This window comes from Thamnophis elegans, chromosome 1, assembly GCF_009769535.1.
Source record: "Thamnophis elegans isolate rThaEle1 chromosome 1, rThaEle1.pri, whole genome shotgun sequence".
Taxonomy (NCBI): Eukaryota; Metazoa; Chordata; class Lepidosauria; order Squamata; family Colubridae; genus Thamnophis; species Thamnophis elegans.
The window spans coordinates 151330217-151355846 of record NC_045541.1 but is presented as its reverse complement, the minus strand read 5'-3'; the positions used below and the strand labels follow the sequence as shown (position 1 = coordinate 151355846).

The following is a 25630-nucleotide window of genomic DNA, read 5'->3' as shown; positions in this document are numbered from 1 at the left end:
GCCCCCTGCATGGCACCATGGGAGTCTGACAACCAGTCAGAATACATTTCTTACACAAGAACAGGAAACAGAGAGGTGGGACTAAACAGGGTATAAAAAGTCTAGCAAGCCCCTTCCTCAGCCCTTCTCTCTTCTTCTCCATCAACATTGAAACATGTGATCACCTTTTCTGTACAGGGCTCAAGCCATGTGGCCCTGTCCAACCATAAACCATCTTTCCAAGCAGCCTCCATGTCTCCAGTGTCTTCTTCCCCCACTTGGAGCTGAACCCAGAAGGACATTTCTTTCAACATGACCATAAATAAAACTGAAAAACACTAGCAAAAGAACCTGGAAGCAAATGAAAATCCAGATTATAAAAACAGGCAGGAAAAAAAATCAGACCCCTGCTTTCTCTTCTTAACTTTTCTTAAAAAGTTAAAAATATGAACAAAAGTTAATTTTGTCTGACTATGAATTCATAGGTGAACAAAGCCCATTTTTCTCTTTTTGTAGAAAAAAACAAACATCAGGAGGACTTACCTGCCTATTCAAAAACTAAATGTTTTTCTTAAACAAAGCATTACAGCAGTTTCTTGTCTATAAAATGTTGTTGATCTAACATTCTTCAATGCCTTGTGGATAATTTTTTCTCAGTCATCCAATTAAATAGCTCATTAAGAACAGATAGCTAGCCTGGACTTGTCTAGGCTTATACTAGTTGCTGTAACTTTGAAGTTTTTAGTTAATAAAACCAAGCACTGCATTTCATTCAGTTTACCTCTTGGCCAGATCCCACTTTTCCTAGCACTAATTCAAATTTATGAATCGCAACATAACTTTTTTCACTATAATGTTCAATAACAATATCCCAATTTTGTATTTTGTGTTTAAACTTTATGCAGGTAGAAACTGTTAGTTCTTCTCACACAGTAGTATTTTGAAGCAAGGACAAAAGACATTTCTGTTTCCGTTGCAGGTTCAAGCCACTACAGAAACCACTACAAATACCTATACATCCTTTCATAGAAATGTTCTTTCCAAGAAGTACATGTTTAAATTGTCTTTTCAACACTAAACAAAAAACTTAAAAACATAACCTATGTTTCCAAAAACTTGGCTTGCATTGTATTGCCCAACATTTTTTTAAAAAGTTGTGATTCCATTCTTCCTTCTCCCTGTTCCTTTTATTGGAATGTTTGTATATTAGAATTATAACAATTAAAACCTTCTGTATTGGATTTTTCATGCCTACTCTTCTAAGGAAATCAAGCTAAAGTTGCTTTAATTCATCTCCTGGTCATTTGGGGTTGTGATTTCTCTTGCTTTGAATCTCTGGAATGCACTCTCAAATCTATTTATATATGGCAAAGTATTATGCCAAAAATATAGCAAGGATTTACATGTCCTGATCATATGAATCAGTGAGCACTCAAATTATTTACATCACCAACAATGAAAATTTGAAATCCATCCTTTGAGTTGTCCAGTAAATTCAAAATAAAATCTTCTCTTGAATCCGTTTTAAACTGAAATCCACTGAAATCAATTTGACATTTTTAAGACTTGCAAACATTACTCTTTCATTATTGGATGTTTAATCCATTTAATCCATCAGCTACATTGTCCTTAATATCCACTTTAAAAATATTCTTAAATTATTGATACTCATAGGATGTGGGACTAGTTTTAGATTGTGAGCTCATCAAAGTTTAAAATACCCCAGCTTTCTTGGAATCAGCCAAACATCCAGGCTACACTGAACCTTCAAAACATACTAGAATTGATTTATATTATTATTCAAATAGTTGATTTGAAGTGTGTATTCTAGATTTTACCCATAATTTCCAACAAAACATATTGCCCCAGATTTTTAAGTAGAGTTAAATACATCAGTCTGATACAGTGATTAAAGCAATGTTTCTCAACCTTGGTGACTTTAAGTCCTATGGACTTCAACTCCCAGAATCCCCCAGCCAGCATAGCTGGCTGGGGAATTCTGGGAGTTGAAGTCCACAGGACTTAAAGTCGCCAAAGCTGAGAAATACTGGATTAAAGCATCAGGCTAGAAACTGGGAGACCGTGAATTAGGCACAGAGCCAGTTGAGTGACCTCTGTCTAGTCTCTTTGTCTCAGCCTTAGAAAAGAGTAAGGTGTTAAGAGTAAGTTGTAAGCCACTTCTGAAAAACCTTGCCAAGCAAACTGCAGGGACTTGTCTAAGCAATCTCCAAGAATCAGATATGATCGAATGGGACGGAAAAACATTCAAGAGGCTCAATATCAAAATTCAATCTATCACCCAGCCAAGTTTCAGACATGACTTGCTGTTCACCTTCTGAGAAATGAAACACTCTTAAGACAAAATCAAAAAGTTCTAGGACTTTAATGGAAATAAGTAAAACTTTCCAACAAGGCCCACAAATATTGATAATCTACTGAATTTACATTCCACATAGATATAGCCATTAAAATATAAACAAAATCCAATTCTTTATGTTGTTGTATTGTATATATTACAATCTAAGAGAGATAGAAAAGATTTATCCCAATGAATCTTATAAGCCAACACTTATCAAAATGCTGAACCACCCATATAAACTCCAAGAATGAAATAAAAGTTGTTTAGAATTATTAAAATATCACCAGTGTATATTATTTATATTCAAAAGTGGCCAATGCAATTTCAGTAATATCACTAGACTACCAAAAACAAATTGCTAACTGTTCAAAAATAAAATAAAAAAGCAGAGGAGAAAATGGGTACCATGCTATAACTCAAAAAGGCATCAGAAATAAACTTGTTTATTACAATTCTCACAGGAACAAATAATACATTTCCAACCAGTTAATAAAATGCTGGGAACCTATATCTATTCATCACTTGCTTTAAAAAATTAATCTGGACCTTATCAAAAGCTAATTCAGTATCTAAAAATACTAATACTGCAGTGTCCATTCTATCTTGAGCTATATCCAGCATATCTAATAATAAATGTAAATTATACAATGCTTGTCTATTTTTAATACATCCAGACTGGGCAGGATGAATTATGAATGGTAATGAAGCAGTTAATATTATAGTATCAACATTATTTAATGAGCTATGTCTATAACTTGTGCAAAATTTAGAATCTATACTTTAAAATAACCACTATATTATGCCTCATAGAAAGGAGCTATTTACCTGACGAAAAGAGATATATTATACACCTCTTCTTCAAAATAGTAATTTTGATTTAAAAAGTACACATATTTACTAATAGATATAAAAATTAATTCAAACTAAAAAAGAAAAAAATGGAAGGTGCAGAAAAAATAGAAAAGGAAAATATAATATGGTAACAAAAAAGAAACGAAATATATAAAGAAATGGTTTCCCCTTCATCACAATTATAAACTATTTTAGTAATTTATCACATTTTCTTAAAATAAACAAATGATCTCATCTTTCCATATCCTATCACTTATCTATAAACAATTCCTTAAACTCTCATCATTTTGGTTTTAACTAGCAAAAGTCTATTAAAGCTTACTAGAGATAACAACATATCTATTGTAAGGGTTGATCAAATAAACTTACTTTACATTCCTTCCTTTTACTTGTAACAATCTTGATCTTTAATCTCTGCAAATAATATCCCAGAACTTGATTATGTTTTTTTCTTTGAGAAAATTCTTCAGCACTTTAAAAGCCTCTTTTATAAATCCAATATAACAAAATTATCCAAATCACTCTCTTATTAGTATATCTTCCTCTTTTGGCACCATGATTTCCATCTGGAAATGCTGGTGAATTAAGTACCATATTTTTGGAGTATAAGACGCATCGGAGTATAAGATGCACCAAGGTTTTGAAAAGGCAAATAAAAAACAGTTTTTGCACTCTGCAAACCTCCCAAAAATGGCCTGTTTTTTTTGTGAAAACAGACCCATCCCCCCCCCCCAAAGGCATGAATAGCCTTTAGGAGACTTGCAGAATGCTCCTGGAGTGCTTCTCCATTTTGCAAAAACGGGCCAGTTTTTTGTTTATAAAAAGGGCATGGGTAGCCTTTAGGATGCTTATAGAGAGGTCCTGGAGGCTGGGGGGAGTAAAATTGAGCAAAAACAGACCTTTTTTGCTCATTTCTGCCCTACCCAGCCCCTAGGAGCTCTCTAAAAGCTCTCTAGAGGCTATGCATGGCCATTTTGGGGAAGGGGCGGGGTTTCAGGATGCAAAAAATGCTGTATTCAGTGCATAAGACGCACCCAGATTTTCAGCCTCTTTTCTGAGGGAAAAAGGTGTGTTTTATACTCTGAAAAACACGGTACTGTACCTGCCATCTCATTTCCTTCACTTTCCTCACCAAAACTGATATCCTTTCAAAATCTCTTCTGGGAGTGTCATTCATCCCCACATGGGTCAAGTAGAAATAATGGTCATTGGTACATTTGAATACATTTGATAACTTCTCCAACACAACCTTTATGTAGATACCTGGAAGACAATACATCTGTCATTATGTATATGGAGTTTGTGCACAGCTGCCTTAGTTCTCCTTTGCCAAAGAGGAAATAGGTGAAAACAGCTTGCTTTCTCCCCCCTCTTGGACCACTGGTTCCCAATGTGGGGTTCATGCCCCACGGGGGGGGGGGAATTTGATTTTTAATGGGGGAAATTTGAACCTTGTTTAAACCAAGCTAATGGCCTTTTAGGCTTCCTCTGTGTGAGTAGAGTTCACATTTTGAGTAAAATAAGAATGATATGTCACTGGGGGGGGGGCTTCAGGATTTTAAAGATGCTTAGGTGGGGCATGGCCAAAAAAAAACGTTTGCAACCACTGCCTTAGACAAAGCACTTCTATTAAATCAGATTAACCATCCATAAAGAGCTGCTTATCTTCCTCTGCTTCTCCTATTCTTCCTTCTTACTACTCAATTGTGAGTATGTAGGTCAATATTCTGTTACCTTTTCATCTCCAACTAAGAAAATTAACGTTAAGAAAATGTCAGAAAATTTATAAGTATTACATTGTCATTCATTGTATTATAATACAATATTGTTCCATTGCCTATGAGTTCAGATATTTCCAGTTCAGTGTTCTTCATATATTTTTCATCAACAATCAACATGACCACTTCCCATGGGTTGAACTATATGGAAGCTATAGTCCAACTCAACTTGGGATGGACTGTTGTGACTTCTTAAAGACCACTTTGCCCTTTCCCCAATAGTAAAGAGCTGGTAAATTTAACTGAATTTCTACTATATAATATTCAGCTCTACTCTTTCCTCTTTCTTTTCTTTCTTTCCCACATTTTCAAAAGAAACAGTACCTTCCTTTTTTCCACTGTTCACTTATGTTCACTTCCTGTTCAATAATGCTTAACATCATTTGGAATCCTCGTTGTTAAAAATCTGTTGGTATTGCTTAAAAACCAGCCACTTCCTGTTAGTTCTTGTAGAAGAAACTTGGTGACTTATTGTTGAAGACGTTACAAAGGGAAAAAAGTAAAAAAAACCAGAGAACTGAAGATTTCCTGCCCTCCAGCTTAGCAACGCCCATTTTAAAATCAGCCTCAGCTATTCAGAAATACAAATGGAAATACAATTGTGATTGTAACAAGAATGGCCCAGCCATGTTTCTAACAAATGTATTCATCTGATCTCCTATAATGGAATTTATATTACATTTCAATTAGTGGGGGGGGGGGAGGAGGGAAGGAGGGATTTTCCATAAAAGGAGTCATTTAAACTGGAGATGGGGTGTGTTACACTGAAGCAGAAATTGATTTACAGACCGTGGAGGCAAAGATACGCTGAGAGAAGGATGGGGTTGCAATTCCTCTTTTTAGATTTATGCAAATGAAAATATACACGTATTAGATATAGCAGCCCAGTATATTGTTGCATATAGTGTATCATGTAAGTTACAAAACTTCTACTCACTTCCCAGCATTTTTTCATGCTTATTAGCATTCTTCAATCTTGTAAATGTTTTATTTCTAAGCTAATAGTTTTGATTTCTCTGGGAAAACATTTTTGTGATGGGGATACTGGCCTAATTTCACATAGCTGAGCTCCATGTTTTATTTTCATGGAAAGATATATTTGGATTAGTGATTAATATATATTCTCTTTTATATACAATATGTGCTTAAAGAACAGTGTACTATCAGGGTCAATTGGTTTACATCTTAAATTACTAATTTCTACATCTAATAACTGGGTAAATACACACAGTATACACCTGGTGTTTAAGAGTAGATGTACAATCACACTCACATATTCTGCAGCTAAAAGGGAGGATTTTTTTAAAAAAAATGCATTCATACCCTGTTGCATTTTGAACCAGGGTGTAAGGATAAATGCTTGGCATTTATTCTAATCAGAACAAACGAACATTAAAAACATGGAGGCCCCAGGTCAATCAGGACTAACATGCTCCACTCCATTTGTTTTATGGCATTTTCTCTGATTGTTTTTCAACCCAGAGTTCAACTGGTGTAGAGTTATGTTGCTTAGCAACTTGCAACAATCATAGTGAAACTTCCCCAAATGATTTCCATACCTAACTGAGAATAAATGAGAAACGGTGACTAAAAACTTTGAAGAAGGGAAAGAAAAGGAAAAGAAAGTGGCATTTTTTCAGTGTTTAAAGAGTTACCGTAAATTCATGAATTGAGCAGCCCCTCTCAACCAATAAGTTTCCCTTCATGCTAATCTTCAAAAGCATCCATTTTTGAAGTTTATTAAATTTATATCCTATCTTCTCCCAGGTGTTCAAGGTGCCATATACTTCAACCTATCAAAAGCAGTACCATAAAATAGATTAGGAATAATGGTAAAGGTAACAGTTCCCTCTTTCCAGTCCTGTCTGACTCTAGGGGGGTGGGTGGGTGCTTATCTCCATTTCTTAGCCAAGGGAGCCAGTGTTATCCGAAGATACTTCCAAGGTCATGTGGCCAGCATGACTATACACCAGGGGTGGGTTGCTGCCGGCGTTACTGCCAGTTTGCAACTCGCACGCAACATGTGCGCACGCTTTGAGCTCATGCATGGCAGCCACGCGTTTGCACATGTGTGCACTCTTCAATGTAAATTGTTCTCCGTGCACGTGCAGAACAATTTACATTGAACTGCGCACACACAGCCACCAAAATCCAAAATGGCAGTGGCAAAGCGGCAGCAAGGGTTCAGGGGTATGTCAGGCCTGGGTCGCTGCCGGTTCTGTGACCCAAACCTGAATTCCACTACTGGTTCAGCCGAACCATGCCGAACCAGCAACAACCCACTTCTGCTATACACCAAGGCACATGGAACACCATAAACCTCCCACCAAAGTGGTGCCTATTTATCATTTGCATTTGTATGCTTTGAATTGCTAGGTGAGCAGGAGCTGGAGCAGGTAACAGGAGCTCACCCTATCATGTAGCACTTGGGCCTTGAACCTGGGCTGGCGAATTTCCAGCCAACAAGCCCAAGTCTTAATCCCTGGGCTATCACGGCCCTAGATTAGGAATTCAAGTCAAACTAGGCAAGAAAATGATATGGCTTGCCTCCAGCGGTTGTGGATGCTCTATCACTGGATGTTTTAAAAATGTTGGACAGTCATTGTCTGGAATGGTATGAGGTCTGCTTCAGCAGAAGGCTGGACTAGAAAACTTCCAAGGTCCCTTCAAACTCTGATATTCTGTATTGTGAAAGACAGACAGCAAAAAAAAATCACTAAAACTTCCCTGATATTATAAGAGCATTACCCTTTCTTTATTTTATGTACCAACCCTTTAAAATAGGGTCTGACTAATGATGAAATAGGGCAGCACAGTGAAAGAAACAAGATAGAAGACATCAAGATTTGAGCAAAAAACAGGCAGGAAGAAATAGGTTAAAAGGGCTGAAAGTTCAAGAGCAGAACAGAGACATGGGAAGCCACAGTGGTGCCTGAACACCCACAGGAAGAGCTACCAGCACTTGTGGTAACACCAGTGATGTTGCAAACAATTTTAGAGATTCTTCAGAGGAAGAGTCTTCTAGAGCAAGGGAAAGTATAAAACAGGAAGACTCAGGAAGCCTGAAATGCCAGCCGCTTGTTGTTGAAGATCTCAAAAAAAGAAGTCCCGAGCAAAGTTAGACATCAACTTTCAAGAAAACCAAATATCGAATAATAGCTGCAACCTTCAAGAAGCAAGCAATGTCCTGAGTCTCCACCCAGTACCAAGTCAGTGTGAGACAAAGTGGGCCTCAGATGTAAGCCAGATGGATTGATGGATGGGTTTAATTTATTTATTCATCACATTCTTATATGACCCATCTAACCTGAGTGACTTTGGGCATCTTACAATAAACAAATATTTATAAATGAATTTATACCGCACAATGTGGTTATTGTTTTTTTTTAAGTAAAGATGGCACCAATGGTGCAATCAAACTTTTTCTGTTTTTCAGGTACATCCCACATGCAGATACCCCTGTGCACCCCTGTGGATTTATTGATTTATAGAAAAAAAATAATACTATATTCAGCACACCATACAATAGTAAGTAGATAGGCTATAGAAAATTTAAGTCATATAGAAATTGAATTTGTCTTCCTCTTGTACCATATCCATCATCGGATGTTGATGATCATGTTGGTGATCCTATTTTTATCAACAGTCACACACAAAAAATGCTGTTGAGTTTTGTCCAATCCAATTCCTTAAATTTTTGAAGCCATTATGTTCTTTTTCTGCCTAGACTTCATTTGCCTTCAATCTTTCCGTGGAGGATTAGGTGAAGTATGCCATATTTTTCTGGGTATCACATCACATGTCCAAAATATTCTAACTTTTGCTTTTTTTACAATTTTGATGATTTTCCTTGGCTTTCCCAGGCAGCTTATCACCTCCTCCTTTCTGATTTTGTCAATCCAACTTATATGTAACGGCCGCCTGTAAATCCATATTTCAAATGCTTCTAGTCTCTTCAAGTGGTTTTTTGTCAGAGTTCAAACTGAATTAAGGACTTAAATAGAATACTGTAAATATAATTCCTGAGAATAAGTACCCAAATCTAAGACTTTGTACTAATTTACTTATTTAATTCAAGTTTAAGGCTTCCTGACTTCACAGATATTCCAGGTAGTTTACAATTCAAAGAGAATGAAAAAAAATTATCAAAGAAAAGGAAAACAATTAACCAAAACACCAACATGGAACACAAAAAAAACCCCCTCAAAAGATCCAAAACCAAAGGGGCTCAAGCACCATCTTATTCCAAGGTGTATGAGAACAACGAAGTTACTGTTTATGAAATGTCAATAAGATGAGTGCAGTAGGGATGTCTGTAAGGACAGCAACCTAAAATGTCGGATTCATCACTAAAAAATACAAATACATTTTGGGGTTGAAGTTTCCTTTTGTAACAAAATCCTTCCAAAGAGAATTGTTCAACCTCTTATCTGGTTTTGATAAGATCAAACATGGCATCCCACCTTTTCATCTGTTTTTTTATTTCTTTATCCCTTCCTCTATTTCTTTGTTCGGAACAACAGTAGTGGGCTGAGAGAAAGTAAGTGGTTCAAAGCCTTTAAGTGGACTCCCAAGAATTTAGATCCAGTACCTTACCTACCACACCACACCACACTTGTGCATTTCCATCAATACCACCCATATCATTTCCCCCATTCTTTGACAAATAGAAATCCTTTTGATTCACTCTTCATCATTTGGAGAGAGAGAAAAATCATTTTCCTGTTGAATAATTATAGCAGTCTTCTGACCTGAAAAAAAAGAGGTTGTGTGTTTGATTTTTTAAAAATCCTAAAATGTTATTTCTGAGAATTCTGACTCAGTTATCATTTATAGAAAAAGGTACTAATTCACAAAATACCTTTTCTACTTTTAGTGCCTTCCTAGCAGTATGACACATCATAAAGAAGGACTTTTAAATGTCCCCTCCTTGACTTTCTTTCTATTGGTGTAAGGATTCCAAATCCATTTGAATCTGGGGGCAAGCAAACTATTTTTAAGGGGAAGTGTAAATATTGAGAAGTTTTTCAGTGAATTATAACCGTCTGCTATCCAACAATTTATCTTGGTCTGTCATGGTGAGTGTTTGTACTGCCATAATGTAAATGTTTTCCCTTGGAATATCTATAGGAGACCATAGGTGCCACTGCTCTTCTCAAAATGCTGAAGGCAGCTCTATCCTGTATCACAAGCTCTGCTTCTTTCCTATGTCCATGCAGTCACACAATACACATAATATACAACACAATGTAGGTAGGTTTCATACTTGATGTCCCTTGATCCCACTACAGACAGTTTTATTATATTTTTTTATTCCTGCTTCCAGGAATGCAAAACTTTTTTTAAAAAAGAGAAACAAATTCAAGAAAAAAGTTTGATGATGATCTCGAGAAGGCTTAACAGCAATCTAGAACTTCCACCTTCAGAATCTATCAGTAAAGGTTTGATCATTTTAATATGTTTCCCTGAATGTTGAGAAAACACTAGCAATGAGCAATAAGGAAAGCAATGCATTTGGCATGCTTGGCAGGTAATGATGATGAATTATTATATTGGTCACATATTATGAGTGGTGACATAGTCAACCAGATGCTTAAACTGGATGTTTGGCATTGTTATCCACCTATTCAGTTCTTCCCAAGGACCCAAGATAGACAGATGTTGTTGTTAATGGTGTTAAATGCTGCAGGATATAAGCTGTTCCAAGTAATGCTGTCTTTTGCAGTTGACTAATTGTGATTTTGTCAATGCTAATGGTGCTCCTGTTTTGTTTTGGGATTGCCCCAAGTGACATATTACTATGAGTACTTTTGGTACTACTATTCACAAGGAGTTGAATGTCTTCTTATAATCAATCTAAGCCACATTCAGGGTTAGGATTAAGGTTTTCTCTTGTAGTTTTTCAAAATCACCTTAGCAATTAGGAGCTGATCTTTTCTTTGGGCAGTTGCTTCAGCAGATTCCTTTCTGTTCAGGTGGCAGGAGCTTGTTTTCAACTAGATGCTGTTGGACTGCATTTAATTAGCAATTTGAAAGTTGTTGGTAAGCAGGTAATTGACTCGTAATTGCCCGGTGCTGTCCCTTTTGCTGGAATTTTTATTGTTAAATAGCTTTTGCCAGATGTTAACCAATCTCCAATTTCACCTCAATACTGAATGCTATTAAACTGCTTTACAACAAGTCAAATGTTTCAACCAAAGGCCATGCAGTTCGTCTTCACTCAGTACTGACCGAGAACTGCACTGTTTATTCCTTGTCAGGTGTTTTCTCATTCATTGATGGATTAGGAATGGTTCTGCCTATAGTTCTAATTCTACTGAAATTTAAGATTTTGACTATTGTGTGTAATTTGAGCTTCCTATCTGATCTTAGCTATACCTGTTATTTGCTGCTTTATTATCTCCAGTGGTTCCTTGATCTTCCTTGTTTCGAGATGATATTTCTTCATCAGGTACTCTTTGGTCTTATTCTTCAATTACTTTTCTTTCCTCTGTTCTAGCTTGTTTGCATCTAATCTTAACCTGCTGGTCTTATTTTCCATCCAGATCTTCTATTTTGGTGGCACACAGTTTGGCTCTTTTTCTTGTTCGTTGATTTTGCATCACAGGCAATCAGGTTTAACTGCAGCTGTGCTGTACATTACAATACAATAGCAGAGTTGGAAGGGACCTTGGAGGTCTTCTAGTCCAACCCCCTGCCTAGGCAGGAAACCTATACCGTTTCAGACAAATGGCTATCGAACATCTTCTTAAAGACTTCCAGTGTTAGGGCATTCACAACTTCTGGAAGCAAGCTGTTCCACTGATTAATTGTTCTAACTGTCAGGAAATTTCTCCTCAGTTCTAAGTTGCTTCTCTCCTTGATTAGCTTCCACCCATTGCTTCTTGTTCTACCCTCAGGTGCTTTCGAGAATAGTTTGACTCCCTCTTCTTTATGGTAACCCCTGAGATATTGGAACACTGCTATCATGTCTCCCCTAGTCCTTCTTTCTATTAAACTAGACACACCCAGTTCCATTAGTTGGGGTTTTTTCCCTATAGTGAGTTGATGCTTATATTGAAACCACTATATTGGCATATTTTAATACAAGTAGTTCCATACTTACAACAGTTCATCTAATGAGCGTTGGAAGTTAAAACAGCACTGATGTGACCATTTTTCACACTTACGGCCATTGCAGCATCCCTATGGTCCCGTGATCAAAATTTAGACTGTTGCCAACTGACTCATATTTATGACAGTTGCAGTGTCCTGGAGCCATGCAATTCCTTTCTGTAACCTTCTGTCAAGCAAAGTCAATGGGGGAAAACAGATTCACTTAACAACCATGTTACTAACTTAACAACTGCAGTGACTCATGTAACAACTGAGGCAACAAAGGTCATTAAATGGGACAAAACTCAATGTCTCACTTAGCAATGGAAATTTTGGGCTCAATTGTGGTCATAGGTCAAGGACTAGCAGTAGTGTTACCTGTTTCTTTCTAAGCTTTCATGCAGGCAGCCTTGTTTTTACATGTGGCTCAGATATTGTTTGTTTCAGTTCCTTTTTTGTTTTACTTATAAGGCTTTATTCTTTCTGAGAAAGTAGCAGAGGCCAGAGTGTCTGGTGTGGGATTGAAAATGGTTTAGCAGCTATGCTTGCTTCCTTTATCACTTACCCACAGAGTTTTCTACTACACAAAGCTATTCTGGCAAGGCTTCTATTTCTTTGCTCTGCCTAGACCCTTGCAGTTCTTCCAATTCTACTTTCGTGAATACTTTATTTCTTATTATAAATCAAAATTGATCTGCTAGCCTCTGTTCTGTTTTTGTTTCCAGATTCTGGATGTTGTTCTTTCCAGAACCAGCACATTCTTTTTAGATCTCTTCTTCTCATTGGATTGGATTTGTAATACCAGATTATTATTTCTTTGCTTTCAGTCATTCATATACTGTATGTGTAACAGGTAAATAACGTTTTTTACAGTAGTCATGCAGTTGCTCCACCAATAGTCCTGAGTCCTGTAGCCTATTTGTCACCAGGTGTCCAGGAATTCCAACACCTACCATGGTCCTTGTTGACACAGATGACAACCTTTGTCCCCCCACTTGCTCCCCTCCTGCTGCAGATGCCTATGAAGAAAGGGAGAAGGAAGGAAACACAATGGGAGAGAAAACAAAGAACAGCAGGTATAACAACCCATAGTTCACAAGTCATGCAGAGTCCCCAACAAAATTTCAGTGATTTTGGAAGTATCTAAGTATGTTCTACCATATCCCTTACCACTTCTCTGACTTTCCTTAATAACTTGCATTGCCAAAATCAGAAGCGTGATCTTTCTATTGAATTCTCTGCCATTCAGAACCTACAGCATGCTCAGTTTCACTGGCTAAAACTCTTGAGTACAGACAGTCTTTGACTTACAATTTGAAATTTTGAGTCCAAATTGTCTGTTGCTATACAAGGTAGTTGTTAGTGTGTTTTGACCCATTTTACAATCTTTCTTGCCTCAGTTGGTAAGTGAATCCCTGCAGTTGTTAGGTTAGTGACACAGTTGTTAAGTGAATCTGGATTCCCACTAACTTTGCCAAAGATGACCACATGATCCAGGCTAACAGAATAATAGAGTTGGAAGGGACCCTGGAGGTCTCTTAGTCTAACCCTCTGCTCAGGCAGGAAACCCTATACCAAGGGTGTCAAACTCAAGGTCCGGGGGAAGAATCCGGCCCGCAGGATGCTTTGATCTTGCCCACGAGGCTGCCCTGAAAACAGCAAAGGACTGGGCCAGCGAAAACAGAGCTCTGGGGGACTGCGTACGGCCCTCCCAAGCTCTATTTTCACTGCAGAGGGTTGCAGGAGACTGTTGCAGGCAAAAGCAGAGCTCAGGAGCCTGTTTCCGCTGGCAGAGCACTTGGACCACCACAGGTGCCCCCAACAGGAGTGACATCGAATGGGTCATGCCCAGCCAGGCCACATGCACCCTGGCCCCCCAAGGTCAAACACAATGCTGATAAGACCCTCAATGAAATTGAGTTTGACATCCCTGCCCCATTGCCATTTCAGACGAATGGTTGTCCAATCTCTTCTTTAAAACCTCCAGCTTTGGAGCACTCAGAACTTCTGGAGGCAAATTTAACACTTTAAGACTTGTGGCTGGCTGAGGAATTCAATCAATCAATCAATCAGAATAGATCTGGAAGGGACCTTGGAGGTCTTCCAGTCCAACACCCTGCTCAAGCAGGAGACCCTATACCAGTGATGGCTAACCTTTTTGCCATCGCGTGCCAAAAGCAGGGGGGTTGTACACGGGCATGCCCACACCCATAATTCTATCTGCACAACACAGCACCACCCTACGCATACACACACAATCCCCGCTCTTTCCTGCTCATATTTAAGTGATTGTCCACTAGGATTCCTAGGTCACTCTCACTGTTACTGTTTTTAAACCAGGTTTTGCCTAATCTGTACTTGTACAGTACCTTTGGTTTTTCCTGCCTAAGGGTAAAATCTTGCTTTTGTCCACATTAAATTTCATTTTGTTGGATAGGTCTATTGTTCACGTCTGTCAAGATCTTTTTTGAATCCTGAACTTGTCTTCTGTGGTGTTGGCTATTCCTGCCAGCTTAGTGTCATCTGCAAATTTGATGGGTTTCCCTTATATTCCCTCATCTAAGTCATTTATGAAGATATTGAAGAGTACTTGGTCTAAGATGGAACCTTTTGGTACCTCACTGCTTACTTTCTCCATGTAGGCCTAGTACATTAAGGACGATTAATTGAGTACAGTTTGTCAACCAGTTACAAATCCATCTGGTAGTGATGTGGTATATACCACATTTTTCTAGCTTACCAAGAAGTAGGTTGTGGTCTACTTTGTCAAATGCCTTGCTTAAGTCTAACTATAGTATGTCCACACTCTACTAGTCTACTAATTTAGTCGCTTTGTCAAAGAATGAAATACGATTGGTTTGGCATGTTCTGTTTTTAACAAACCCAGGCTGGCTTTTAGTTATAAAAATCTAAAATTTAGTTGATAAAAATATAAAAAATTAGTTTAGTTTGTTTCTAGCTGTTCACAGATTTTTTTTTTGAGGGGGGGGGGTATAATCTTTTCCAGTAACTTCCCAGGTATTGGTGTTAGGCTGATTGGTCTGTAATTTCCTGGGCCTGTTTTGTCTGACTCCCACCCCATCCCCAGGATACTGCAACCATCATAAATATGAGTTAGTTCCCAAGCATTTGAATTTTGATTATGTAACTATAGGGATGCTGCAATGCCGTGTGAAAAACGGGCATAAGTCACATTTTTCAGGATCATTGTAACTTCAAATAGCCACTAAATAAACTGTTGTAAATAGAGGACTACCTGTAAATATATCTACTTGGGTTAAATATTAATAGAAGAGAATATATGTAGCTCAGGGTTGAATTGTGGAGTCCTGGGTACTCCCCGAGTCTAGTTATTCACTTGCGGACCATTTTTATCTGACTACATAGTATCTTCAGACCATAAGGTCAATCATTATTTGGAAGAAAACCCTTAGACCACGTGTAAGCATAGCACTTCACTGGTATTCAACCCTCTTTAAAAAAAAATTCCCACATGAGCTTTTTAAAACAGTACGTCTGCTTTAACAATTGCATCAACTCTAATGAATCATTTCCTCTCTGGTATCTTCCCATTTATCTATATTTCACATTCTTCTAATTTTCTAACCCAAATGAGAGGGGTTGAAGGAGAACAGGCAAAGCAGCAGTGGCAAGATTGAGGGCTGATTGGAGAAGTTACTGAAAAAAAAACCTTGTGGTTATCATCATCTTGAAGTATTTCTACACATGTGGTAAATTCAGAAGTCATAATATGATGACTGCTGCATACTATCAAGGTAAGTGTTGCTCCTCTTTTGCAGAAAGAAATATTTTATTTCTGATGTTCCGATAGAACACTGACAAATGGAGGTCTGTTTTATGATTATATTAATTGTTGTGATATGTTGGTTCAGTCCTTGCTGCTGTTTTTGTGGTTTGCAAATGTGTTCTATTGTGTATATTTTTTAAATATTGCTAGCTGTGTGATGTGTCCCCGCATGCATTTAATACATTAATGAATAATTAAATCATGTTACTATCTCTCTCTTGGAAATACAGTACAAAAAGTATCACTGGCTATAATGTTTCTAACATTCCCATTTTCGTTTCTACTAATCTTATCTACTAATTTTGATAAGATTTCAACAATGCTATTTGTCTTTAAGCAGTCATACTTCACTGTGGTTTTTTAACTGGTTTTACAAAACGTCATATGCCCCTTTGGTTTTGTTTTTCAATTGTATCTACTAAGTTGTGTACTTAAATTCATTAATTTCTGGATACAGTGGTCTTCCCATGAGGTAGTAGTTTTATTTTATTTTTTATTTATTTAATTTGCCACTCATGTACAAGATAACATGAATAAGAATAAACATGAATAAGAAGACAGGAAATGGGTACAAATAAATGGGGACAGGGCAGGGAAATTAGGCCCGCTGGTGCGTTTATGGACACCCCTACTGACCTCTTAGGAATGGAGTGAGGTCAACAGTAGACAGATAAAGTTATGGGGGTTTGAGAATGTAACAACAGTGTCAGGTAGTGCATTCCAGGCATTGACCACTCTCTTGCTTAAGTTGTATTTTTTGCAATCAGCTTTGGAGCTGTTTACCTTGAGTTTGTATCTATTGTGTGCTGATGTATTATTGCAGTTGAGGCTGAAGTAGTTATTGACAGGTAGGACATTGTAGCAGATAATTTTGTGTACTATGTTTAGGTCAGACCATAGGCGGTGTAGTTCTAGGTTGTCCAAGCCCAAAATTTCACGCCTGGTGGCATAAGGTATTCTGTTGCAAGCAGAAGAGTGGAGTATTCTCCTTGTAAAATACCTCTGAACTTGCTCAATTGTGTTAATGTCCAATATATAGTGCAGATTCCAGACAGACGAGCTGTATTCGAGAATTGGTCTAGCAAAGTTTGCAGTACAATATTGCCAGAGAAGAAGCTTTGCAAGATTAGGTTAACAACTCTTAACTCTTTTTTTGGACTTATTTCAAAGATAAGTCTGGGATTTGTTTGAGCACATTTTTTTTTCAAAGAAAAAATTTGGTAATACTAGATTTCAGCTCATAGTTTGTTTCTTACATAATTCCACTCCAATTTCTCTGCTCTCATTTTCTTGATTGAAACACTCTTACTTTGCACCACTTGGAGTTAAGATATCCATTGTATCTACTAGGTGTTTTTTGAGGAAAATATTAAACATGTGCCTACCTATTTGTGGCTTTGATGATACATTTCCAATGTCTAAATGATCCAAAAGGACACTTTTCGTTTCTTCCTCTTACAAACGCCACTAATGACTAACTCTGAGACAACTGACTAAAATGTTCTGAGTTTATTTATGTGTTAAGAGAACGGAAAGAACCATATAGGTATGGTGAAATATCAGGGTTTTTTTTTAAGCAGATGAACAATCTAGCTATCAGGAGCCACCAACTGAGACATTAATAGCCTGATCCTCTATTAATTCAATTTACTGTACAGAGTTTTAAAAAAACATTGCTACCCATTCTTTGGGTAGTGAATTCCTTCTGTAGCAGCCTCCTTCTGCAGATAATGAGGAGGTTACTATTTTATCTATCCCAGGGGTGTCAAACTCGCCCACAGGCCAGATGTGTCATGCACTGGCTACAGCCACCCCATTTTAGCGAAGGGGGGAAAGTCACAATACGTCATGTGATGACATGACGGCGCGAGTTTGACACCCCTAATCTATTCCATCATGTTTATTGCATCACCCCTAATTTTGGTATCATGCAACAAAGAAAAAAAGTATTCTCTGCCTATATTTATCTTTCTTACTCAAAGAAAAGCCCCAAATGTTTTCTCTTTTTATACAGATTTTTTTTCAACTTGCTAATAATGTTGATTTTTAAAATACGAAGTTTTTAGACCTTGAAAAATACTCTCAGAATTTGGTTAGCCATTCTTTTGTTGAAGGAATCAAACAAACTTTCCAGGAAGAAGCATATCTTTGCAGCAGTTATAATGCAAAAAGCTAATTCAGTATATATAGAGGAGATGTATGGTTTGGTAAAGTTCAGTGATATCATATATTGAAATGGCAATTCAACTTTTATTTCATTCTAGAATGAATCATTTTTCCAGAATTGTTGAATTTATGCATTGCCCAGAGTTAAACTATGAGAGACATGGATGGTTTCTAAATATGATAGATAGACACCAAAGATAGGTACATAGGTAGGTAGGTGGGTAAGTAGACAGACAGACATCAGCTATGTAAAAATGACCTATTTATCTTTCCAGCAATTTTTGAAAATGAATTCTCTATTTTAGCAATCAGAAATGGAAAAATATCAAAGATAAAATATCGTGCACCAATTTTATTTAAGTATAATGTTCTGAGTGAATTTCATATTCTTCTTCCATTGGACTTATCCACGGTATCTCTTATCACTGCATTCAAATGTTGCACTGAGCTGGCAATCTATGATTTATTCAGATTCTAAGTCACATTTCACCAACGGTTTGTAAGTGAGGCCCAACAAATGTTACAAATTGCATGTTAACAAATGTTCCAATTCAATCAGTAATATCATTTGTCCTATTCTGCATCTTCTAGTTCTCTACAGGATTAATTTTGAGATGTGATGACTGAAATAAATGAGAATATTCCAAATGTAGTCACATCTGTAAGTTTTATGTTATAGGTGGATAGAAAATAGACTTACATAGAACATACTGTACATATAATCCTTAGTCAAATAGCAATAGCACTTATATACCATTTCACAGTGCTTCACAAGCCCTCTCGAAGCAGTCTACAGCTTCAGCATATTGGCTCCTACAATCTGGGTCCTCATTTACCAATCTCGGAAGGATGGAAGGCTGAATCAACCTTGAACCTGTCTGGATCGAACTCCTGTAGTAAGCAGTGAGTTAGCATTCTAACCACGGTTCTAATTCAAGCATGGAGTATGTTAATTGGATAATTCCTGTGATAGCCATAATCTTTTAGCTTTATGCTTTTACAAATTTTAGAGCTTTAAAATAATATTTATTGTTTTTAAAATATTCATTGTTTTTAGTTTTGTTATACACCAGCCAGAGTCACTGTTTCCGAGATGAACAATGTGACAAATAAATAAAACAACTGGCCATTTGGTCTAATGCTTAAGGTACCATTGTTTTTCACAATATTTTTTCTATTACTCCACTCAATAGTAAGATGTTTCATATTGGCTGAAATAGAATAGGCTTCTTCTACTCTATTTAGACTATGACTATCAAGAGCCGAAGTGGTGCAGTGGTTAAATGCAGCACTGCAGGCTACTTCAGCTGACTGCAGTTCTGCAGTTCGGCTGTTCAAATCTCACCGGCTCAGGGTTGACTCAGCCTTCCATCCTTCCGAGGTGGGTAAAATGAGGACCCGGATTGTTGTTGGGGGCAATATGCTGACTCTGTAAACCGCTTAGAGAGGGCTGAAAGCCCTATGAAGCGGTATATAAGTCTAACTGCTAACTGCTATTGCTATGATATCCCTCATTAAACTTAGCCAAGTTTATGGGCATTGCAGTCTTAATTCATCAGCAGAGCTATATGGTTTGAAAACTGCCTTTTTCAAACTGAGACATTGGGGGCCTCATTTGTTGCAACACTTTTTGCATCATCAACTTCTCTACTAGTTTTGCAAGACGCCTGAACAACCCTGTGTAACCCAACCCGTTTCACTTCCTTTTGCCTTTCATATTTCCTATCACACTAGTGTAAAAGATAGCGATACCAGTTCAAAGCAAAGGGAATGAAACTCTCTTCAACCCGATGCCCTTTATCTCCCAGAATCTGTACGTGCAACATATTTGGAGAACATCAGTCTGGGGAAGTCCCAATGGCCATTCAAATTTTTATGTATTAGGGAGTCTGCTTCAACATATGGTATATATTCAGCTGCATATTATCCTCATTGAAACTTTGTGCATTGGCAAAGTGGCACATTCTGTGGCTTTCCAGTTGCTGCTGAATTGTAGTTTCCAGTATCCTTCCCCACTGCCCATGGTAGCTGGGATTCATCAACATCTGGAGGGTTACAGGTTCACAACACCTGGAGCAGTTTATGAAACCTTAGGTCCAAATACTATGACTACAATAGGTCTAGCTGGATTTTAATCAGAGGTTTTCAAAAAAAATTATCTCCAGGGAAAGTATCTCTATGCTGTTTACATTATGCACTGATTAGTCTCAAAAGGTGCCTTTGCATATTTGGCAGATTGTAGTGGTGCACTGCAAACAGCTGCAATTCAGGAGCCTTGAGCTTTTGATGCCTGACTTCTGATTTCAGCTCTTCCACACACAGCATGCAATGTTGTTTCTGAGAGAGTGATTGTTGAGAAATCCCAAAGATGCTTTTTCCAGAGGCAACTGAACTTTCTGGGGTTTGTTTGAAGATGTTTCACTTCTCATCCAAGAAGCTTCTGCAGACGTTTCACTTCTCATCCACAAAAAAGCAGCTTCTTGGATGAGAAGCGAAATATCTTCAGAGAAAAATCACCTTTGGGACAACCATGACCTGGATGACTGAGAATCTCCATAGACATTGTTGAGAAATGATCTCCAAGTCTTGATTTAGGCTCCATGGCAGAATGTGTAACGAATAGATTACTTATGTTCTCCAGCTCAATTCTAGAGAGATACAGTTTCATTGATTTCAAGTAGTCACCTCCACCTCCAAAGTTTGAAATAAATATCTTACAATCTGCAAAGCTTGACTTATTCCTTTTGTCTTTTTATCCTCACCCCAAACAAAAATAAGAGCTGGAATTTTGATCCTTGTTCATTGGTGCAGTTGCTGATGGAGTCATGTTGAAATCTGCCCATTGACCATTTTAGGCTAAAGAAGAAACACTCCCTTTCAACTTGTGTACTCCATGGCCATTTTGACTTGAGCTATGGAAAAGAAAAGAAAAAAAAAGACACCTAGTTCTATAACAGGAAAAAAGATACCAATAACTTCTTCTAAATTAGTTTATTAGGTTGAAACAAGATGAGCGGGTGCTTGGAACATTGGGGTTAATAGCTTATCAAGTTGCCCAACTAACAAGGGGGTGATGTGGAAATGTTTTGCACCAGCAACCTGTCAACCAGTGTATGTTTGGACACAGGTCTAATCCTTTTCTGAAAGAGTGCTAAGCCTGTACCAAAAATTAGCCCAGCTGTCAGGCTGCAGGCACAGAGGAGCACAGGGTGAATTAAGAGGGAACTGTCAGTAGTAAGCAAGATCCATCTTCTACTTGAGCTGCAACAATGCTGGCTTGTGGGAGGAGGAAGAAATCCAAGGGAATTTGCAGTTGCTTTCTTGATTTGTTTCACATCATTAAAGTGTTAACTTCTTTAACTTTCTGGCCTCCTGACTGAGGCAGAAGAGGGCTGGGAGATTGGGGCAGCATATGTTAAGGCTCAACAAGTAGAGGAGATATTTTAATCCAGCCATTTCATTGTGGGTTTACAGTCCTGAATTAGAAGAAAGGGTACATTCACCTCAAGAGTTGCAAGCACTGATGTTTCTAAAGGGCCATGATTTTCCACCTTGGCCACTTTAAGATGAGTAGACTTGACTGGAGAATTCTGAGAGTTGAATCCACCCATCTTAAAGTGGCCAAGGTGGAGAACAGGGGTGAAATTCAGCAGCTTCTGGATAACTGATAGCAGAAATTTTGAATAGTTCGGAGAACCAGCAAATACCACCTCTGGCTGGCGCCAGGAGTGGGGTGGGAATGGAGATTTTGCCGTATCCTTCCCCTGCCACACCCACCAAGCTACGGCTGCAGAACAGCAGTAAAAAAAATTGAATTTTACCACTGGTGGAGAACCCTGCTCTAGGGTAATAACATAGTTTCTACAGATGATAATAATGATAATAATAATGATGTTGATACATGACAGGAACTTCAACTGAAGTGTTTAGACACACACAACACACACGCCCTGCAATCAACTTGGTGACAATTCCACATGAATCAGGTTTCCTTCTGGAGGGAAAGATCACTAAAGAACACAGATACTTTCCAATGATTCATCTGTTTATTAGATTTTTATCCCACCTTTAATATTTTATAAGTAACTCAAAGTGGTGAACTTACATAATACTCCTTCCCCTTCCTCTTTTTCCCCATAATAACAATAACCCTGAGAGGTGGGTTGGGATGAGAGAAAGTGACTGGCCCAAAGTCACCCAGTTAGCTTTCATGCCTAAAACAGGACTAGAGCTCAGTCGCCTAGTTTCTAGTCAGCAGCGGCAGAGCAACTCTTAGTAAACATCATATACTATTATCATGCATCACTTCCTAGAATAATGGAGTATATTTTAGATCAGGGGCGTCAAACTCGTGGCCATGAACCAAATGTGTCACGCACTGGCCACACTCACATCTGGTTTAGCAAAGGAGAAAAGTCATGCTACGTCACGTGACAATGCCGTGACAACACGAGTTTGACACCCCTGGGTGGATCTCTCTGGGAAGTGAATTCTTTATCCAGGGAACTATTCTTGAGAACTCCTACTCTCAATTAACCATATATCAGGAGTCAGGACTCAATAAACCAGCATACACAGGAAATAAAGTTTGTTTTGGTATTATGGTCAAAGGTTTTGCAGGTTATTGCCAGCACCTTGAACTGAATTCAGTTATATGCCTGTGAAGATGATGCAACGTTAGTTTAATATAATGCTCAATCCAAGTCAGTACCCAAGTTTCTATCAGTAGCATTAAACTGGAACTTCCAACTTATCTTCATTGTGACATTCATAATGTATTGCAGTGATCTATACAAAAGATTGTCTGGTGAATGAAGCTAAGCTGTTTTCACATAGCTAATGTCATAGTTGACAAATCAGCCTGAATTTAAAAAGCTATTCCATGCCATCAGGAACACCTGTGCTTATGCAGAAATTGTGGTTTTTAGGAATGAACTTGAAAGTAGATTAGATTACCTAACCAAACTATTTTGCTTTTAGGTTACAGGGGCTCCAAATGAAGGAAGCGTTTGTGGAATGACCTCATGGGTAACAGAAGTATATGCAATTCCACAGACCTGCCATTCGAAGAAAGCCGTGACCTCCTGATTGTAGTGTACAGCTTCATTTTTGCCATAGGCCTACCAGCTAACTGCCTAATGCTTTTGTGACACTCGTACAAATTTGCAAAAAAAATATCACAGCCATCTACCTGTTTGGCCTGTCCCTGTGCAACATTATGTACCTGAGCACTCTTCCCCTCTGGATCATCTATGTGCAAAATAACCATTGTTGGACTATGGAGAAACTGTCCTGCCGTGTGACCGGTTATATCTTTTTCTGCACATCTACATCAGCATTCTTCTCCTGTGCTGCATTTCTATCGATCACTACAAGGCTGTGGTACGCGCACTGGAAAGCAGAGGGAAATGCTTCAGGTCCCAAAGGACTGCTACTATAGTCACAGTCGCCTTCTTTAGCATCATTGCTGCAATCTATTGCCCTGTGTTTTTCAACAAAAGTATCCAGGAAGAAACCGGAGGAACCTGCTTTGAAACTCCTCTCAATTACAATTTGGCCCTTTACAATATCAGCCGGTTCTTTGTGGATTTCTCGTTCCTCTGGGGGTCCTTCTCTTCACAAACTACAGGATTTTTCAAAGTATTAAGACCAGCTGCAGCCTCAATCCGGACCAGAAAGCTAAAGTGAGAAATGTGGCAATTGCCATCATTTCTGTATTTGTACTATGCTTCGCTCCCTACCATTTTGTGCTCCTTGTGAGAGCCATTATCTTTTTCGCACCGAGATCAGGTATGCACATTTGAGAAAAACATATATACTACTTCTGTGATCTTTCTGTGCTTTTCCACTGCCAAGAGCATTGCAGATCCATTTATCTATGTGCTGGCTGGTGAAAATGTCAGGCGTGAGATGTATCGCACATGTAGAGTGTGTGGACTTCATTCATCAGATGAATCCCATTGACATCATAAACACACAAGCTGGGAAATAAAGAAGACAATATTATTGCCCTTCACTATTGAAAGTTTGTATGGCTCCTTTAAAAGACCTGAATGTGGACAACATTTTCAAATGCACTGAAACATTCTCTTTCTCTGGTAGTCGCCATCTCTTTCAGATAATTCTGATCTTCTTCATACATTAAATTCAGTCAATGGGCCTTCACAATAAAGTCACCAATATTGTGATATGTCCATTCAATGCTGAAGACATAATGATGCATTGACCAAGGATCATATGGCATCATGGAGAAGCTGCTAATATAGTTTTGAGTCATTTATCAATTCTTTGCTAATGAGGAAAGGACTAAAATGAAAAAAAAAAAAGCACAAGCCCCAAACAAATGCAAAGTGAATAAGCAATGCTACCTCTCTGGGATATCTTCTAGGAGGTGTGACAAGCTGGCAGCCTGCAGACCAGATGCGTCACGCACAGGTCAAGCCCACCCCAGCCCCGCGAAAAGAAAAAATGTCGCTATATGTCACATACAGCCATGTGACATGGTTAGTTGACACCTGTGTTCTAGGGTGTTGGGTTGTTTTAAACTGCTGAAGTAATGGTCAGAATATCTTTGAATATGATAAGTTATTCTTGAATAAATTTCTCAAGTCTTTATTGTATTTCCTTATTGTTCACACAAACACAATGTTGAATTTATGCAATCCAGGTATCTATGAGGTTATATGGCAAGTGATCGCAAAATTGCATATGTTCACAAAAAATATATATTTGTATCTAAAGATGAGTTTCCGACTTCTGAAATATACAAGGGGATTCAACTCTAAGTTGGAAGGGCCCTTAGATCATCTAGTTCAACTCCTTGCCCAGTCCAGGTTCTACTAGAACATCACTGATCATCCAGCTTCCATTTCAAGATCTCCTAATGAAGAAGAACTCATCCCTTGATGTGTGGCAGTTTGTTCCGCTTGCTGACAGCACAGTCAGGATGTTTCTCCTGATTCTAACCTGGCTGAATATTCCCTTATACTTTTAACCCACTGGCTCTGATCCTACCTTCTAAGGCAATTTATTTATTATTATTAATTTTATTGATCACCCATCTTGCCACAGAGCAACTCTGGGTGGTTTACAATTCTTTAAAAAAAATCTTTTTTTTACAAGGGGCCAAGCCAGGCTGACTAGCTGGAGCTTAGATCAACCCCAACTTCTCTTGGCTTCCTGCAAAGGTAAAGGTAAAAGTTCCCCTTCTTACATATCTGCTAGTCGTTCCCAAGTCTAGGGGCGGTGCTCATCTCAAAACCAAAGAGCCAGCCTTGTCTGAAGATGCCTCTGTGGTCATGTGGCCAGCATGACTAAGCGCAGAAGGCGCACAGAACACTGTTACCTTCCCACCAAGGGTGGGTCCTATTTTTCTACTCACATTTTTACATGCTTTTGAACTGCTAAGTTGGCAGACGTTGGGACAAGTAACGGGAGCTCACTCTGTTACGTGGCGTTAGGGATTCAAACTGCCAAACTACCGACCTTTCTGATCGACAAACTCAGTGTCTTAGGCACTGTGCCACCACATCCCTTTGCTTCCTGCAAAAGGCTTTGGTTAAACCAGCATTGCTTAACCTAGGCAGCCCCCAG

General features: G+C 38.3%; 1 protein-coding gene across 1 annotated transcript; it reads left to right on the top strand.

The window, feature by feature from the left end:
* The first annotated feature begins 15702 nt into the window (after positions 1–15702).
* On the top strand, positions 15703–24595 carry GPR132 (G protein-coupled receptor 132). The gene is given in 6 exon segments (XM_032226462.1): positions 15703–15839; positions 23018–23173; positions 23176–23358; positions 23361–23615; positions 23618–23810; positions 23812–24595. Coding segments are annotated over 5 exon segments (933 nt in total). The 5' UTR covers positions 15703–15839; positions 23018–23061; the 3' UTR covers positions 24002–24595.
* Positions 24596–25630: the final 1035 nt, after the last annotated feature.